The 17,031-nt window shown below is 44.6% G+C and overlaps 2 protein-coding genes and 1 long non-coding RNA gene across 4 annotated transcripts; 2 read left to right on the top strand and 1 right to left on the bottom strand.

The window, feature by feature from the left end:
* Positions 1 to 707: 707 nt before the first annotated feature.
* On the top strand, positions 708 to 11,997 carry pcsk1 (proprotein convertase subtilisin/kexin type 1). Its single transcript, XM_086118180.1, has 14 exons — positions 708 to 1,085; positions 2,280 to 2,384; positions 2,470 to 2,592; positions 4,603 to 4,749; positions 4,994 to 5,070; positions 5,287 to 5,375; positions 5,606 to 5,778; positions 6,015 to 6,227; positions 6,496 to 6,596; positions 6,680 to 6,913; positions 8,543 to 8,700; positions 8,807 to 8,940; positions 9,140 to 9,301; positions 10,241 to 11,997. Exons 1-14 carry the CDS (start codon positions 897 to 899, stop codon positions 10,640 to 10,642), a joined length of 2,307 nt encoding a protein of 768 aa, XP_085974306.1. The 5' UTR covers positions 708 to 896; the 3' UTR covers positions 10,643 to 11,997.
* On the bottom strand, positions 6,308 to 6,810 carry LOC147201629 (uncharacterized). Its single transcript, XR_015101646.1, has 3 exons — positions 6,692 to 6,810; positions 6,537 to 6,606; positions 6,308 to 6,445 (listed from the first exon to the last, which is right to left on the bottom strand). It is a non-coding gene; the product is annotated as an uncharacterized LOC147201629 (long non-coding RNA).
* Positions 11,998 to 12,780: 783 nt separating the features above from the next.
* LOC147201627 (globoside alpha-1,3-N-acetylgalactosaminyltransferase 1-like) lies at positions 12,781 to 15,394 on the top strand. Of its 2 annotated transcripts, XM_086118182.1 has the most exons (3): positions 12,781 to 12,948; positions 13,551 to 13,613; positions 14,177 to 15,394. In XM_086118182.1, the coding sequence occupies exons 1-3, from the start codon at positions 12,915 to 12,917 to the stop codon at positions 15,133 to 15,135; spliced, it is 1,056 nt and encodes a 351-aa protein (XP_085974308.1). In that variant the 5' UTR covers positions 12,781 to 12,914; the 3' UTR covers positions 15,136 to 15,394. The 2 variants fall into 2 exon arrangements, with proteins under 2 accessions (XP_085974308.1, XP_085974307.1); XM_086118181.1 differs by lacking the exon at positions 12,781 to 12,948 and having other exon boundaries at positions 12,990 to 13,613.
* Positions 15,395 to 17,031: the final 1,637 nt, after the last annotated feature.

Below are 17,031 nucleotides of genomic sequence, written 5' to 3'. Positions count from 1 at the left end.
CCACATCAAATAAAGCAAAGTGGAGCTGTCCGCTGTATGTTCGTTCGAAAAAGGGGTTCTTTGGAAAAGGACAAGAGTTTTCATGACTTTGCTACATCACCACAGTGCCTCTGCAATTTTAAAAACTGCTCTGCCAAGCAGTTGTACATGTTTGTGTCATACTGCTCCTTTCGTTCCCCAAAATATTATCTCCTCCAGGCCTTTTGATTGTTGCTGAGCTCAACAGCTCAGGTGTTTGCTATTACTTGTGTTGCCTTTTCGGTACAGTGCAGACCTTCATAATGAAGCATTTTCAGATATTCCTGCTCTGTTCAAATAATGATATGAATAACAATAACAATAATAATAATAAGAAGAAGAAGACGAAGAAAAAGAAAAAGAAGAAATCCAATACATCTCAAAGTTTCATCCAGATTTCGGTTGCAAGTGAACGCATCATGTACAACGATCGTAAAGGAATTAAAAGAAAAACGAATCCGTGTTTTTCTTTAATTCAGATTAATATAATCAGATTATGATTGATTTATATGTTATTACATGTCTTCTTTCTTTACCGCTCCTCATTCTGGGATATTTTTAGGCTCACCTCCCGCTACGCCTGGAGGGACGCTCACTAATAGACCTCAGACGTCATAGCATCTGTACCGTGACGTGTATCGAACACCCCTCCCCCTGCCGTGAACGCACACGCGCACTCCCAAATGCACGCGCACTCTCGATCCATCACTAAGTGTTTCCTTGACGGGATAAAAACGCGTATTGAGGGGAAAAAATCGCACATCACCACCAATCTCGGAACAGATTTACCAGTTAGGTGTTTTTACGGGAACGTCCAACCTGTGCTGTGTGATTTTTATTTTTTTTTACACCCCTCATCTGGTTGAATTTCCTCTGAAATGGAATTGAGATGCCGTCCCGCGGTGATGTGTTGTTTTCTCGCCGTCCTCTCCTCCGTGATTCCACGCTCCGTGGGCTCGCCTTACGTGGACAGACAGTATCTGAACGAGTGGGCCGTCGAGATCCCGGGTGGGCTGGATGCCGCGGCGGAGATCGCCCGGGAGCTGGACTACCAATTGGTCCGACAGGTAGGCACCGGTCACCTGAAGGACTTCCAAAAACCTAAACTCTCATTTTGATTCGTGATCACTATCGTGGAAGATCTTTGTAATCGCCCTCACAGGAACGAGAGACGTTAATTAGGCGTCAGTATCTCAAAACCTTTGTAAAAATTCTGCTTTCTCCAATGAGAGCGTTTAAGTGGAAAAATAATAGCTTTTATGGTAGCCCAACAGTACACTACAACATCCATCCATCCAGCCATCATCTGAATTGATATTTCCAGCACTATTTGTAAGACATCCTGGCCACAACATTAGGTACGCACAAATAATTTAATGAGACCCAAAACAAACCAATATATATATATAAACAAACAAACCAATATATATATATATATATATATACACAAAAGATCAAAGGTAAATATTATGGCTTATTGGTGTCTTCACAAGGGTAAAAATGCCCAGCTTGGATTGGCACAATCATGCATTTGTAAAAAAACGTCCTTATTATTCAGGCTATAGTGTGCACTAATAATGTAGAACCGAATAAAGGAAGGTAACCATGATAACGGAAACCCTTCAATGTGCTTCCAAAGTGCTGTAAACAACATCATTGATAACACTGTTAAAATAGTAGCTCATCCATATTAGAGATGTTTGATACGGCTTTTTTTTCAGACCGATGCCAGTATGAGTCATATTTGAGTACTCATGATCCCGATACCAAGTACAGATACCACGAGTATTTATGATACATACAATTTTAAATTAACACACTCACAAGATAATTCTGAACTTGACCTTTCTGTCGTTGTCAAATATATGATAACTCGCTTATGTGTCAAACGGCAGCAGTATAGCACCAACTACTGGTGAGGAAGACTTATTTGATGTCAGATTTTTTTTTCTTTTGCCTTAAGTATCGGTGACTGCTATCGGCATTCTTTGAAAAGTCCCGATGCCTTGAAATAAGGCTGGTATCGGTCCGATACCGATACTTGGTGTCGATACTCGCCCATCACTAATCAACAGAGCCTTATCATCTTGGTTCTCATATCATGCAAGTGTTGGGGATGCGGTCTTGGATAGAATTACAATGTTAAAATTGTAACTGATGAGAAAAAAATAATTCAATCTCTGATGCCTCAAATTGATCCGAGAGATCAACAAGCATTGTTTGCCATCATTATTCATCCTCACTGTATATGATCCATGCAGATTGGGGCCCTGAAGGACCATTTCTTGTTCAGACATCGCAAACATCCCCGCAGGATGAAGCGAAGCGCCACGCACGTCACCAGGCAGCTGTCGGAGGATGATCGGGTGAGTGGTGCCTTTGAATGTTCAGCTGGGCGAGTCTTTGCACATATATTCTACCTTGAACACAAAGTAACCTCCTCTTCCGCAGGTGTTGTGGGCAGAGCAGCAGTATGAGAAACGGCGCAGCAAGCGAGCTTCCATTGGGCAGTGCCGGGACTGCCCGGCGGACAAGCTGTTTGATGATCCCATGTGGAACCAGCAGTGGTACCTGGTGAGTCTGCCAGGAAACACTTGACAGAGCAGTGATTCCCAACCACTGTCACTGTGGCACATGAGTTTGTCATGAGACATGTTAATTTGTCTCCGCATGAATACTGTGGTCGAAGGCTCTGCTGCTTAAGACGCCTGGGATCCGTCTCGATATGTCAGGTCATGTTGTTTGGTTGACCTTTTTGTTTGCTCACGGTTTGGCAGTTTTCCCCAGAGTTGGTTCTGAAGCTTTTCAAAGGCTGCATGGGCAGCTAAATGCATGATGCTCCTGCTATCTTCCCACTTGGCTAACATTGGAGAAAACCCCAACCAACAAACAAACACGTAAAACAATAAAACAAGTATTGTGGCCAAAAGATCCATTTGCCTAATTGGTTCTGCTGTCCGAGTGGGGATGAATGTGCCGGAGAGAATATAATCCAACAGGATGCAGCAGAGCGCAGCACAATGCGTTAAATCCCTTCCCAGTTTCCCCTGAATGGGATTTTTGGCCCATGCGGGCCAAGTTGGAACACAGAGCGGTCGGTTTTCACAGCCTCGTGCACCCATCTGGTTTATACATCACCAACATGTTCACTACTTTGGCCATCCTGACCATGGCTTGACCACTTTGGATGGTGTTGTACAGAATGAGCCCTTTACTGACGCTAATCCGCGATCAGCGCATCAACAGCGTATCAGATTGGATCGACTCGCTATTAAATGGCTCACATCGTGGGGAAACCAACCCACTGAGCTCATTAGCTGGGGAACATTTATCGTAAATGTGTAGTGCCCCACAGTGCTTTTCTGAAAGGTGGAAAAAGAGAGCCCACTGAACTGCCAGGTTCTCCAGACCTGCAGTGACCTAATATGAGTCATACATTTGTGGAAATTGGGTAAAAAAAAACAACAAGGTAGCATGACTAACTCAAAATGCCACTTAATGTATCGGCTTCTCACTTTACTACACAGCGAGTCATTCATGAAAATAAATATCATGCAGAATAGTTGACACAAAAACAACACCAACAGCCATGTCCATTTGTAACGTGGACATTTGTGAGTGAAGGGAAGTGGTGACGAAGAGAACAAATGAAGGAGTGACAGGTCAGAGGATGGTGACGCTGGCAGATGCGATGTTTGCTTCCTCTGGAGTGGGCGCAGCTACATGCGTGACGAAATGGGATGAGCAACGCAGCAAAGCAACCGAGGGGGAGACCTGAGTGAGATGCCATTATGCCTTGCCTGAAAATTTAATCAGGCTGTGACTCATTGCCTGCCCGCATGGCTGAGCCTGTGTCTGTCTGTCTGCTGTGTGCGTTTTTGCTTTGTGCCGTTGAACATGTTCGGATCATCAACAAGGAATTTGGTGTTTCAACAAAGCAAGCACTCAGTATTAAAAAAACAGAAATCCCTGCATGAAGTGGGGTTCTGCTATAGTTTGTCCAAGCGAAAATGCAACATCAGAGAATGGATCAGGTTTCTAAAAGGGAAGCAATTCAGGAGCTGAGGAGAGGGTTGAAAAGATGCGATACATCACAACAAGCATGAGTCACATCCTGCGGTGGCATTCTGCAGCGTCTGTGCATCACGCGCAAGGAGAACGAGAGTAAACGAGAGAACCTCTTTTGAGTATCAGTCTCATTTATTTTTGTAGTACCCAAATTTATTTATATCAGAGTATTTTGGGGGCGGGGGTGGATTTCTAAATAATCTAGTGGGAACAAACACAAGGCAAATGAAAAGTTATGCAGGTTGACCCGCGCTTCAGCGTTAAATTAATTAGGTACTGGAAGACACAAAAGCCTCAGAGCGCACCAACAAGTGGCTACGGGAGTGGACTTGAGCCACGCCAAAAAAGAAAAAAAAAATCCAACACTACAGTCTTGAACGAGCACAACTGCCACTGGCTGAAAAGCTTTTATCGCCTAACCTTTTACGACACATGATGACATTTAAAGAGCCTTTTTCGATGCGCTTTGTGTTCTGGAGAAGCAGTCGTTGACTTTTGTCCCCGTCTCCCATGCAGCAAGACACACGCACGTCGTCTGCCCTGCCTAAACTGGACCTGCACGTCATCCCGGTGTGGCAGAAAGGCATCACGGGCAGAGGGGTGGTCATCACTGTTCTGGATGACGGACTGGAATGGAATCACACAGACATCTACTCCAACTACGTAAGATGCTGTTACCATGGAGACCGACCAGTCGTCTCCTTCTGCTGTTACCATGGCAATGCTGGTGGTGACACCTTGCGAGGCAAAGACTACTTTTGCCTTGATTTAGATGGAATTTTTCATGCCCTCCGCTAATGGTGGCCGAGTAAATACACTTTTGTGCTGTTTGAGGAGAAACGCCAAATGATTTCTTCTCGATTGACTTCTTTCAACAATCTGATATCGCCTGTCATTTTTATTCAAGGATGCAGCAGCCAGCTATGACTTCAATGACAACGACGCCGACCCGTTCCCCAGATACGACGCCACCAATGAAAACAAGTATGCCGGCAATGCTGCTATTCTGCATGCATCACTTCCGATCCGTATACATCTGCCACGATTCTATACGAGGGAATTTTAGAATCAATCAATATTCCACATGAGGAAGTGGAAAGTTTTGATACAGTTCTTGGACTGGAGATTTCGATTGGAATCTAGACGGGAGCATTTGAATGGCATGGAATTGCACCACATAATGAGGATCTTGTCACTCAGGCATGGGACCAGATGTGCCGGTGAGATCGCCATGCAAGCAGACAACAATAAATGCGGCGTTGGCGTGGCCTTCAATTCCAAAGTTGGAGGTGAGAGGGTTTTCTTTTGTCATTGAGAAATGACCGAGCATGTATGTAAAATGACGAACGCTGACAGTAATTGATTGCGAGTCTTACATTTTGCACAAATAGGGGGATTTGGGGGTCTACAATATTTTTAGACCATATTTTGATGCCACTTGTTGCCTACATCTTAGGATGTAGAACATCTTACAAAAATGATCTTACTTTTCATTCGGTTTCACATTCCTTCCACTCAGGCATTCGTATGCTGGATGGGATTGTGACGGACGCCATCGAGGCCAGCTCGATTGGCTTCAATCCAGAGCACGTGGACATCTACAGTGCTAGTTGGGGACCCAATGACGATGGCAAAACCGTCGAAGGTCCAGGTCGTCTGGCTCAAAAAGCCTTCGAGTACGGCATCCAGAAGGTGAATCATTAGGCAGCTTTTACTGAGCTGGCAGGATGTCACACCGAGGTTCCTTCAGGGCTCTGTTATCCGCCCTTGGTGGGAATCGAACAGAACACAATCAATAATGACAAGACGCTTAGAGGACAGGATACCTTGGATGAAATCTTTCCTCTGCATTAGAAATAATCTATGGTCTACACAAAAACAAACGTCTCATTTCTTGCTTCACTGCTGTCCACCGTGCCTTTCTCCAGGGCCGAGGCGGGAAGGGCTCAATCTTTGTTTGGGCATCAGGTAACGGTGGCCGCCAGGGGGATAACTGTGACTGTGATGGCTACACAGACAGCATCTACACTATCTCAATCAGCAGCGCCTCCCAGCAGGGCTTGTCTCCATGGTACGCTGAAAAGTGCTCCTCCACACTGGCTACAGCGTACAGCAGTGGAGACTACACAGACCAGAGGATTGTGAGTAGTTTAATGCTCTGTGCCAGCACCTGTAGAAAACTCTTTCAAGATTAAAAGTCATTCACTGCCAGCCCATGGTAAAACGATTTGACTTCTTTAGCCGTCAATGGCAGTGAATGTACCTAAAATGAAGCAATGCAAGTTGGTAACCCATTCCTTGGGTACTGAGTCATGTGAAGGGCTACAATTGATACACACCTCTAACATTATGAGGGGCTCTGTAAAAAAAAGAATTTGAGTTTCATTTGTTTGTCTACCGTCCTTTCAGACCAGCGCTGATTTACACAACGAGTGCACTCAGACTCACACCGGAACGTCTGCGTCCGCACCGCTAGCTGCGGGAATCTTTGCCTTGGCACTGGAGCAAAAGTAGGCAAGCCTACGAATGAAAGATGATTGAGAACTAATATTCAGATATGCATATTCATCGATATTCCACATGCCCTGTCTAGTCCAGATCTGACCTGGAGAGACCTGCAGCACATTGTGGTCTGGACGTCAGAGTTTGATCCCTTGGCCAATAATCCAGGTTGGAAGAGGAATGGAGCGGGACTGATGGTCAACAGCCGCTTTGGTTTTGGACTTCTCAATGCCAAAGCCTTGGTTGACCTCGCTGACCCTGCAACGTGGAAGCATGTGCCAGAAAAAAAGCAATGCATTGTGCGGGATGACTCTTTCCAGCCAAGGTAAGTCAATGTATCAAAGAAGTAGCTAACCAATTGGACTGACTCTATGGAAGTGGATCTGTGCCATCTGAACTTGAATTTGAATTTATAACACACTTTTTTTTTCACGGAAAAAAAACAAACATTTGTCCAAAATTTAAACTCAAATGGCACAGATTTATATTGTGGTATTTTGGTGCCGTCTTGTCTTTGAGGACTGTGCAGTTGCATATTGTCAACTCAAGGGGTCATCAGTTTATCGTCACGACACACTGCATTTTCAAGGTTCCAAACAGCAGGTAGCATCGCTCAGATACAGCCATACCCCCCCCCCCCCCACACACACACACTTATTTGTTTATGATCATGGCCTACTGTTTAGCTAAGAGGTTTTCATACACATATGTTTAATGAAATTATGACATGTTGAGGTTTGCCCAGCAGCTTCAAAATTACGCGCAAACACGCACAAGAAGGCATGCTCAGGTATTGCAGTACTTTCTGTTTTTCCATTTTATTATTTTATACTCATGGCCTAGAAGTGTATTTTCCATCAGAATATTTACAGTAAACATGACTTACTGCTGCGTTAGCACGAGCTTGTGATCAACCCGTATTTGAGATGTGAACGACGATTCTGTAGCGGGAGGTAAAGATTATGAATTGCGTGACTCGTATCTAAACTCAGCTGACTTTGAACGTGTCTCACACAAAGACCCAAACGAAAAGAGTTTTGGGTCAAACAAAGATATCTTAAACCATCTGTGTTAGTCAAGACGCATCTGTTGCTCAATGACGATAGTCGCGGCAGTAACAATGAGACTAAATGAATTGGAAAGCTTTTTATGAACAATGACATCTGCCATCATTAAAATCTAGGTCATGCTAATTGCTAATTCCCAAAAAGGATTTAATCCTGGCAGAGAATGCAAAGCTGCCGAAAAGAATACAACAGACGAAGCATTCTGCTTATAATAATTCTATTTTGAATTATTTGGGGATTAGTGACACAACTCAAGCAAAGGTCTGCTCTAATGACGTTTGTTGTTGAAGCAAACTAATGTTTATGTCATACCATCAACACACAGCAGCTTTAACCGACCACATCTGACAAGCCATGTTGAATTTCCATTTTGCCTGATTCCTTTTGGATTATAGGACTCAATAGCAACAACGACAACTTTTTGACAATGTTCAGTGGTCTTATACCCAACTCCTGCTGTACACCAAGATTTTTGCAGCAGACCTTTTCAATCATTGCTGAACTGGGATGGGGGGGGGGGAGCAATTTAGAAAAGAGGACACACATTTTCTACTATTTAAAAAAAATGAATACCCCAGCAGTCAAGATACATGCAGTATGTTCATGCATTTCACGTTGCCATATCCCCCCCCCCCCCGCTTCCCGCCCCCCAACATTGTTCAGATGGCTTTACCATGGAGTCATTTGCTATCTTAACATCATCCCTCACCTCATTAGCTGTGTGTGCAGTATTTTTTTTAATGTTTGCTAATGCTGTTGTTTGAAGACTGCGGTTCAAAATTAGAACCCATTAGTAAACCACCAAGCAGATATGACAGCGTTCTATCACCATGGAGCTATTTTTTTTTTCCATCTAATGTTCTCTGCTATTTTAATGCATCCCACAGGAATTTGAAAGCAGCAGGGGAGACCACCATAGAGATTCCAACTAAAGCCTGTGCGGGGCAGGAGAACTCCATTGGCTCACTGGAGCATGTGCAGGTGGAGGCTAGCATTGAATACACCAGGAGAGGCGATCTCCATATCACACTTACCTCACCAGCTGGTGAGATAAGCGCAGAGATACACACACACAAATATATACGCACACACAATTCATGTGTGTGAAATGACCAAATTAACCCCCCCCCCCCCCCCCCTTGCTCCCACAGGCACTAGCACAGTGCTGCTAGCTGAGCGCGAGCGTGACACGTCCTCCAACGGTTTTAGAAACTGGGATTTCATGTCTGTCCACACATGGGGTGAAGACCCTTCTGGCACTTGGACCATCAAGATAACTGACACCGTGAGTGATGGCCTGAAGCCCTTAGCAACCATCTACAAAGAAACTAGTTCAGCTCAAAACAGCAGAAATGTTACGATTATTGATCTCCAAAGAGATGCTCCAGATAATGCGTCCCTTTTGAAAATTAGAACCGACAAAGGAATGATGTTTGGCGTTTTGGTCTATTCCTCCTCAGCTTAATCCTCTTTTGTTGAAACAGTCGGGCCGTATGGCGAATGAGGGTCGGATCTTGAGCTGGAAGCTGATTCTCCACGGAACATCCGAAAAGCCGGAGCACATGAAGAAGCCTCGAGTGTATATTCCCTACAATGCTGTGCAGAATGACCGGCGCGGTGTGGAACATATGGATGACATGATGGTGGTAAGCACGAGCACGTTGAAGGCTAAACAACCACTTGCCACTTGTTACGACCGAAGTGTCATTGGGTTTCATTGAAAGAATAAATAAATAGCAGGACTTTGTTCAAATAATACACGGTAATTAGTTCTTGGGGTTATTTGAAAAAGGCATCTTTTATAACTGAATTTGACGGATGAATGAAAAAAATTTTAACGCAGCATGAGAGTCATTTTGTTGTTGGTGGAGGGTAATGTTTTGAATTAAGACTCACCATGGCATTACCGCTTGACAAATTACAGAACAATTTATTTGATTACATTTTATTATGCCAATACACACAGCTTAACACTTTGTCGAAAAACTCTCACGGCATACCACCAAACAAAAAAAATGTTGCCAATGTTACAGCCACACGTTAATTATGGATAGATGGCACCGCTATAAATAATTGACAAAGCTACATCATTTAGAGTCAATAAATAATTTTTTTGTATCACCTAAGTGAGACCGGATTCACTTCCCGCAACACATCTGATGCTTTGTGTCATGAATGTCACGAGAGGCAAGTAAAAAAAAAAAAAAAAAAAAAACCCAGGAAAATTATCAAGACATTTTAGTCCTGATAACAAATGGAAAAAATGACAAATAATGATAAATAAAAATAAAGAAATAGATTACATTGTGGAATAAACACTGTTGCATTTGCTATGTTTTTACATCCGTTTGCCTTCTTCACTATACTACATATTATCATCTAACACTACCCTTAAGATGGTAATCAAAACAAAATGTCACATTGTGAGAAGAGAAACCAAATGCAAAAATGCAAAGGTAATTGAACCTTCATTTTAAAAAGATTGAGCGAGTATAACTTGAATTTTGTCCTTCATTTCTTTTGCATCCTTTTGAGGGCAGTTTTGACCTGTTACTCCATCTTCTTCATCTGTTTTGGCGATGCAGGAACCCACTCGGGCCCCGCCACCTATGAAGACTAAAACACAAGCCGTAGCTGCTTCTGACGCACTCAAGAAAGCCCAAAAGCCAGCAACCCCTCCGTACTCCCCCACACAGGCCTTGCTGCGTCTCCTGCAGACAGCCTTCAACAGGCAAAGCCCCACCGTCCAGGAGCCCCCAACAGTCGGGGGGAGGCAGCATCCCGGAAGGGGGTCCTCCCTCCTGGCAACGCGAATCCCCCCACAGAAGCTGTACCAAGCTCTGGACATGATCGACAAGTACGCTGGCCCGGGGCACAGAGTCTACAGTGACTATAGTGATGGCTTCTACAGCGCCAAGCCATACAGGCATAGAGATGACCGCCTGCTGCAGGCCCTGTTTCAGATGATAGATGATGACCAGAAATGAGAGAGATGGCAAGTGAGAGCGAGAGAGGATACAACAGTGTGCTTGTGTATTGGTTGGGAAGTAGAGGGATGTGGCAAAAAAAAAAAAAAAAAATGAAAGGAGAATAAAATTGGGAAAATAAGGGAAAAAAAGGACCTCAAAGGTCTTTTATTGGGTTCTGCAGGTTGCCCCCCATATCCTCCATATTTACTCTCTACGTCACACACACACACACACATATATATATAGATAGATATATAGATATATATCTATCTATATATATATAGATAGATATATTGCTAACCGGTGACTTATTCTCAGGATATCCACAAACCTTTCTCAAAGCCTATGTTGACAAAACATACATTCTACTATATGGTGAAATAACACAGAGAGAACAACTGTTCTGTCTGACTATTTAAAGCTCTGGCCTCCCTTCTGGAAAAACAAAACAAAACAATTAAGAGTAGCTACATGTTTAAAGGAAATGAAAAAAATCGTACAAAAACAACGTAACCTTCTTTTGCATTTTTATTTTCTCAAACTGCAATGCTGCATTCAAAGACGTATTTTTCTAAGGATTCTCATGTTTTACGGAAAGAATATATATCAAACCCGAAAACTGTTGATTTCGCTTGATTAGCGCAACATCAGCGTGGCGAGAATAGAAACACGGCCGAATGGTTTTTCGAGCTTTTGTGTCTTTCAGCGAAAAGAGATCTTGATTGTTCTGCATCTGTAACCGTGAAATATAAGCCGTTCTTTGTGTTGCAGTACTCATTTCAGTGAAAGCACGACTCTGGTACAACAGGACCTATTTGATAGGAAACGTCAGCTGTGGGATAGAGACTTTGCTTGACAACCTGCAGGCACATTTGTCTGCAATGCATTTAAGTTGTTTTATTGTTCCTATTGCTGGACAGCAGCATTCATCTCCGCGTAGTGAGCTATTTTAACTCTTTCATGCATCAATAATGATAACCTGTAACCTGATAAGTTGTCCACTGTAGTGACCGCTGTCCCTGAAAGGGTTAAAGCATCTTTGGCAAGTTTTATGTATTTTTTATTTTTTTTTGTACCGAGTGAGCTTTCATGCAGAGTCTCTATACCCCAGTGTGAAACTGCCAGCCCCGCTTCCCTGCCAATCAGGCGAAAGGAAAAGGATGATATTTGGGGAAAATGCTGCATTGTAAATTACCTCGAGAGCGTAGCTAAAATTTTGCTCATTTATGTTTGTTTGTTTGGTTTTTTTTGGGCTGATGCTTCCGTTCCGAATTGTTTGCACAAATCAATATTATGTTGCAATTTCTGTCATGGATGTACAAAAAAAATAAGAGATTTATCGTTAAATAAACTGCAAATTAACCTCTTGTGGATTTTCTTGCAACGTTTGATTTCTGCAGCAAAAACAAACATTGATGGATTCAAGTAAAAAAAAAAAAAAAAAAACGAAACATGAAGGCATTGAAGTGGCATGAAGGTCTGGCGTTTTGAATTCCACTTTAGACCTTGGTCTCATATAAATGCACTTGAATTAAAAGTTGGATTTTCCTCTTTTTTTTCTGTTCTTAAATTATTAAGAAAAAAAATGATTTTCATTAGAAATGTATTAGAAGCTAAGGAACACATCTGAACCAGAGGTGCCAATAATTCCGGAGGGCACTGCATGTTCGCAAATCGGACCTTGAAACTAAGCAGGAGGTGGAGGAAACCTTTTTTTTTCTGAAACACACAGTGATATCAGAGACATTCTGTCACTATTTTAGCTGTATTTGGGGGGGGGGGGGTGACTTTGTATATGAAGATGTTTAGCATTATTAGTAGACAGACTTTTTCGACACCTACACTCATAACGCTGCCCATCCCCCCCCCTTTTTGTTTTTCTTTCTTTTTATCCCATAGCAAGTTCTTTTTTATTATGTGCCTCAGACCACAAAAAAAGGTTGACGGGCCTCAAACACCCCGCGGGCCGTGGCTTGGTAACCCTGCCTTATTCGAAGCAGCCCCTCTACTTGTTTTCATTGCCCAAATTCCACATACATCTGGTTTCTTTGGTTTCACCGCAGAAATGGAAACTGCGGAGTCTTGAGGAAATGGGGGAGGAGGAGGACGTTCGGGAGAGGGGGAAAAAAAGTGAGGCGACGGACGAGAGAAGAACAGGGGGTTCGAGTTAAAGAAAAATAACCGGAAAGCAGCACGTTTTAAATAGCTTGGGAGAAACACCGAGTGACAAAGAAAGAGAGCGATTCTTTTGGCAAAGCGTTTGTGTGTTTATCCACGAGCGCGTCACGGCATGGCGCTGTTCCCGTTCTGCAAACCAGCCACAGGTCAGTACAACCTCCTTCAGCGTTCTGCTCCACCTTCTCGGCTTCCGTCAGAACCTGCTCGACCTGCACGCGTGTAACGCGAGGCAGCACGAACAAGCACGTATTCTGCTGGAAACGTGTCGGGGAATCTAATGACATGTTTTCGACGTTTGATTAGTTCAAGGCCTTTTGGGCATTAAATCATGTGGACCGCTCGAATAACACGTCTGCATTTACTTAACTGCGCTTTGTTGTTTTGGTCTCATGGCATTCATTTTGCAGCAACTAAATCACATTCAGACTCGACCGAGTGAAATTATTTCAGGAATTTGAGATAAAACACCCAAACCATAGGCGGTTGTATAACATCATACCCATTTATAGTCGTCTGTGAAACTGAGTCGAGTACAGTATTTGATGTGTACAAACAGCAGACGTGCGCTGTGATGGTAATATTCTTTGATGCAGCATGCCACATTTCCACGGGGAGCCATATCTTGAACAGTACATTCTTTTCATTCCACGCAAGACGAGAGAGAAAGTTGCTTTCAATGCGCTTTGTTTTCCGTGTGCAGCCTCTTGTGTAAAATGTGCACATTTCTATGTTGATCCTGCAAATATAGGAGCCGTCAGAGTGTCCAGGATGCAGCTGCTCCTGTCCTGTGTTCTCCTGTCCCTTCTCGTATGTAAGTGTGCAGGGGAGTTTGCTCGACTGTAATGCCGTATCAGATCATGAAATGTTATATCCATCGTAATCCCTTGCGCGGAAATTCAATTTGGGCAGCAGCGTGACTCTGATGAGCCCAATCTTAATCACCGTTGTGAGTTTCTGGGTTTGAACCTCAGCCGCGGCCTTCGACTCAGCTGTATTTTGTGTTGCTCGCCACGCGGAGATCAGATCACACGCGTGCAGGAACGCAAGGAGAAATGTCAGAAGGGGGCACGCAAACAGAGCTACGGCACGTGAGCTCGGATTGTGTGGAGAAGGGGAGGGGTCGGGCGGGGGTCTTGCTCAAGGGCACCTCAACTTTGGTCAGAAACCGTCCCTCCATGCATCTTGTTCTACCGTAATAGGGTACAATTTGTGCCTGTGATCATGTAGTAAAATCCTAATGTACTGGTTGTACGCTATTCAAGCAGGAAAGTGCAATCATGTTTCCGGCATTTCAAAGCGGGCTCCATAAAGTGTTGAGAACTCCGAAGGTTTGTCCTAGCGTTACCCGGTTCTGTGTGCATTTAATTTCTTCAGACTTCCTCCGCGGTCGGAAGGCTGGTGGCAATGTGAAGTCCCCTCATCCTTACTTTCGCTCCATGGAACTGGCCACGGGAGGAGAAAGGAGAGAAATGGACAACGGCAATGCGGCAGCGCTCCAAAGCCCCGTGCAGACTCCTTGGGGTGCTCCTTTGGTTTGGGGCGACAACCGCAACTCGGTCCGGCGAAGGACTGAATTTGCAGAGCAACAAATCCGGATAGGCCTTCTTTCCCTCGTGGTGGGAACATATGCCAAACACGTGAGGCGTTTCATCTCCTCGGCAGAAATCTACTTCCTCCGCAATCAGATGGTCACTTACTATATTCTCACTGATAATCCTCGTACGTTCGACCCCCCCATCAAGTTGGGGCCCGGACGGCAGCTGAAGGTGCTTCCCGTTGCCGAGTTCCCCGGCTGGGACAAGTTGGTCTATCGTCGTATGCCCATTTTGGCTGACACCATCAAAAACCAAATTGGCAGGGAGGTTGAGTACATTTTCTGCGCTGACGTTGATCAGGAGTTTATGGCTCCGGTGGAGGAAGAAATACTCGGCGAGCTGGTTGCCACGTTGCACCCCGAACTCTACGGCAAGCCGCGGAAGGCGCTTCCTTATGAAAAGAACGAAGAGTCGTCGGCTTACGTGAAACAGGACGAAGGCGACTACTACTACACCTCCGAGCTTTACGGCGGGCTGGTTCTCGACGTGTACAGAATGGCTCTCGGGTGTTCTTTGCTCATTCTGAAGGACCAGGCAAACGGCATCGTGGCCGGCGGCCGCGAAGAGAGCTACTTAAACCGATACTTGATCACTCACCGGCCAACGTGCGTGCTTTCGCCGGAGTACAACTGGTGGGATTCGGGCCTGGCTGTGGCCGTGCCCGAAATGAGGCTGGTTTCGTTGGGAAGGCAATGTGAGGCATTCGATGCCAAGAAGAGAGAAAAGCACCGGTGTTGAGTTGATGTGGTCTCATTTGTTTTTGTGCCACGTTCACTTGCGACAGCTGCTTGAAAGTGCCGCAGCGGGTCGGACTTGGAGACCCAAAGTTGACGCTCTCCTCTCAAACATAAGCGATGAAAATGGCCGACGACAAGGATGAGCTCGGGTTTGTTTTGTTTGTAAAGGCAAACTTAATATTTGTTTCCCAAGCATTTTTGAATCCTATTTGTGTTGGATTGCAATTCTAGTACAACCAATAAAAATAAGCATATACTTGTACTCATATAGTATCCGCTGTCAGTGAATGAAGTCGCCATTACATCAATTGAGTCAACTTTGCAGGAGGATCTCCATTCATCCATTTTCCGATCCGCTTTATCCTCACAAAGGTTGCGGGGGGGGGGGGGGGGTGCTGGAGCCTATCTCAGCCGTCTTCGGGTAGTAGGCGGGGGACACCCTGAACCGGTTGCCAGCCAATCGCAGGGCACACAGAGACGAATAACCAACTCACACCTAGGGAGAATTTTGAGTGTTCAATCATGCATGTTTTTGGAACGTGGGAGGAAACCGAGTACCCGTAGAAAACCCACACAGGCTCGGGTAGAACATGCAAACTCCACACAGGAAGGCCGGAGCCAGGATCGAACCCACGATCTCTGCACTGTGAAGTCGACGCGCTACCCACCCGACCACTGGGCCACAGGAGAATCTCCTACTTTCCCTAATTGGACTTAACAACAAAAAAAACAACATACAAATAAAAATCACATGTTGACATATTTTTTATTCAACACATTCTTGCGATTTGTAAGCCAACAAATCAAACACTACAACCGACACACGTTTCAAAACCCTCTTGCACGACTGCAAATGTAGCGTCACATGTTATGTTCACTAAAAACCAAAGAGGACAGAAAAAATAAGAGACATGCCCCTTTAAATGTCAGCCTCGCAGATACTCTTCTAGTGGCTTTGTGGTCGGCGGCGATAAGAGTCAACAGTGTCGGTGCACACTTTCCCCCTCAATGGACAATCATTAACTGGAAGCACTGCGCTTTCAAGGTCTTTAAATACCAAATGCTGTTCCTCCAGGCTACACGTGTTTTATCAGCTGCTGTGTTTTGACTGCGGCAAAAACAATGACGGTGGGACTGGTGAGGCCTCAAAAGCTTTTCAACAGAACGTTGAAAAGCTCCCCCCCCCTCTTGAAAGCGAAGAAAAGGGTAAATGGCGATGGACGACAAAATAAATCTGCAACTCTTTCTCCTGCTCACGGCCCTTCGGTCTACATTTGTCTCCGCGCGTTGTACAGTCAGAAAAGGGAGGGTTTAAAGACAGCAGATGGGTCCTTCCCACTGCCAAGAGAATGCGTGCTCGGGGCCAGATCGCCACGTGGAGCGAAGTCGGAGGTGAACTTCGGATAACTCCCAGAACCTGATTCCCATTTGCCTCACACACGGGGCGCTTTCTGTCTTTCAGGCTACCCGATCCATGGCTGATTGGACCCTTTCATGGCATGTTGCAAAGCACTTTCAAGAATTATCGCTTTAATCCACGTCATGTGGTTTTCTTGCTGTTAATGAAGGCCTGGGGGGGGGGGGGGCAGCTTATGACGCGATGCATACAATATACGGCACAAATGTCACAACTGCGAGTAAATACGCTGAGTTCAGAGACAGGATGAAAATGTAACTCAGCAGGAAGAATCAAACGGAATTGCTTTTTTTTTTAAAACTAGAGCGTGGCAGAGGAGATGTAAACTAAACAACAAAGAAAAAGAAAAGTAAAGTAGTGCACGTTCGCACGTCTGCGTCAAACGGTTTTTTTTTTTTTGTGTGTGTGTGGAGTTCACATGTATTCCCCGGAGACTCTGGATTCCTCGCACAATCCGAGATGAAGAGCACTGGCGTGAAT

This window comes from Hippocampus guttulatus, chromosome 8 (assembly GCF_054856545.1).
Source record: "Hippocampus guttulatus isolate MCC_2025c chromosome 8, RoL_Hgut_1.0, whole genome shotgun sequence".
NCBI lineage: Eukaryota > Metazoa > Chordata > Actinopteri > Syngnathiformes > Syngnathidae > Hippocampus > Hippocampus guttulatus.
Note: the sequence above shows the minus strand (reverse complement) of the source record. Positions and strands in the feature narration are given on the sequence as shown.

What these genes read in the sequence shown, in the direction of transcription:
- pcsk1 (XM_086118180.1), top strand. Translation starts at nt 897, where the DNA reads ATGGAATTGAGATGCCGTCCCGCGGTGATGTGTTGTTTTCTCGCCGTC. An exon ending in CAGACATCTACTCCAACTAC is followed by an intron (nt 4,750 to 4,993) that starts GTAAGATGCTGT and finishes TTTTTATTCAAG; the next exon opens with GATGCAGCAGCCAGCTATGA. An exon ending in GATGACTCTTTCCAGCCAAG is followed by an intron (nt 6,914 to 8,542) that starts GTAAGTCAATGT and finishes TGCATCCCACAG; the next exon opens with GAATTTGAAAGCAGCAGGGG.
- LOC147201627 (XM_086118181.1), top strand. Translation starts at nt 13,397, where the DNA reads ATGCCACATTTCCACGGGGAGCCATATCTTGAACAGTACATTCTTTTC. An exon ending in TCTCCTGTCCCTTCTCGTAT is followed by an intron (nt 13,614 to 14,176) that starts GTAAGTGTGCAG and finishes TAATTTCTTCAG; the next exon opens with ACTTCCTCCGCGGTCGGAAG.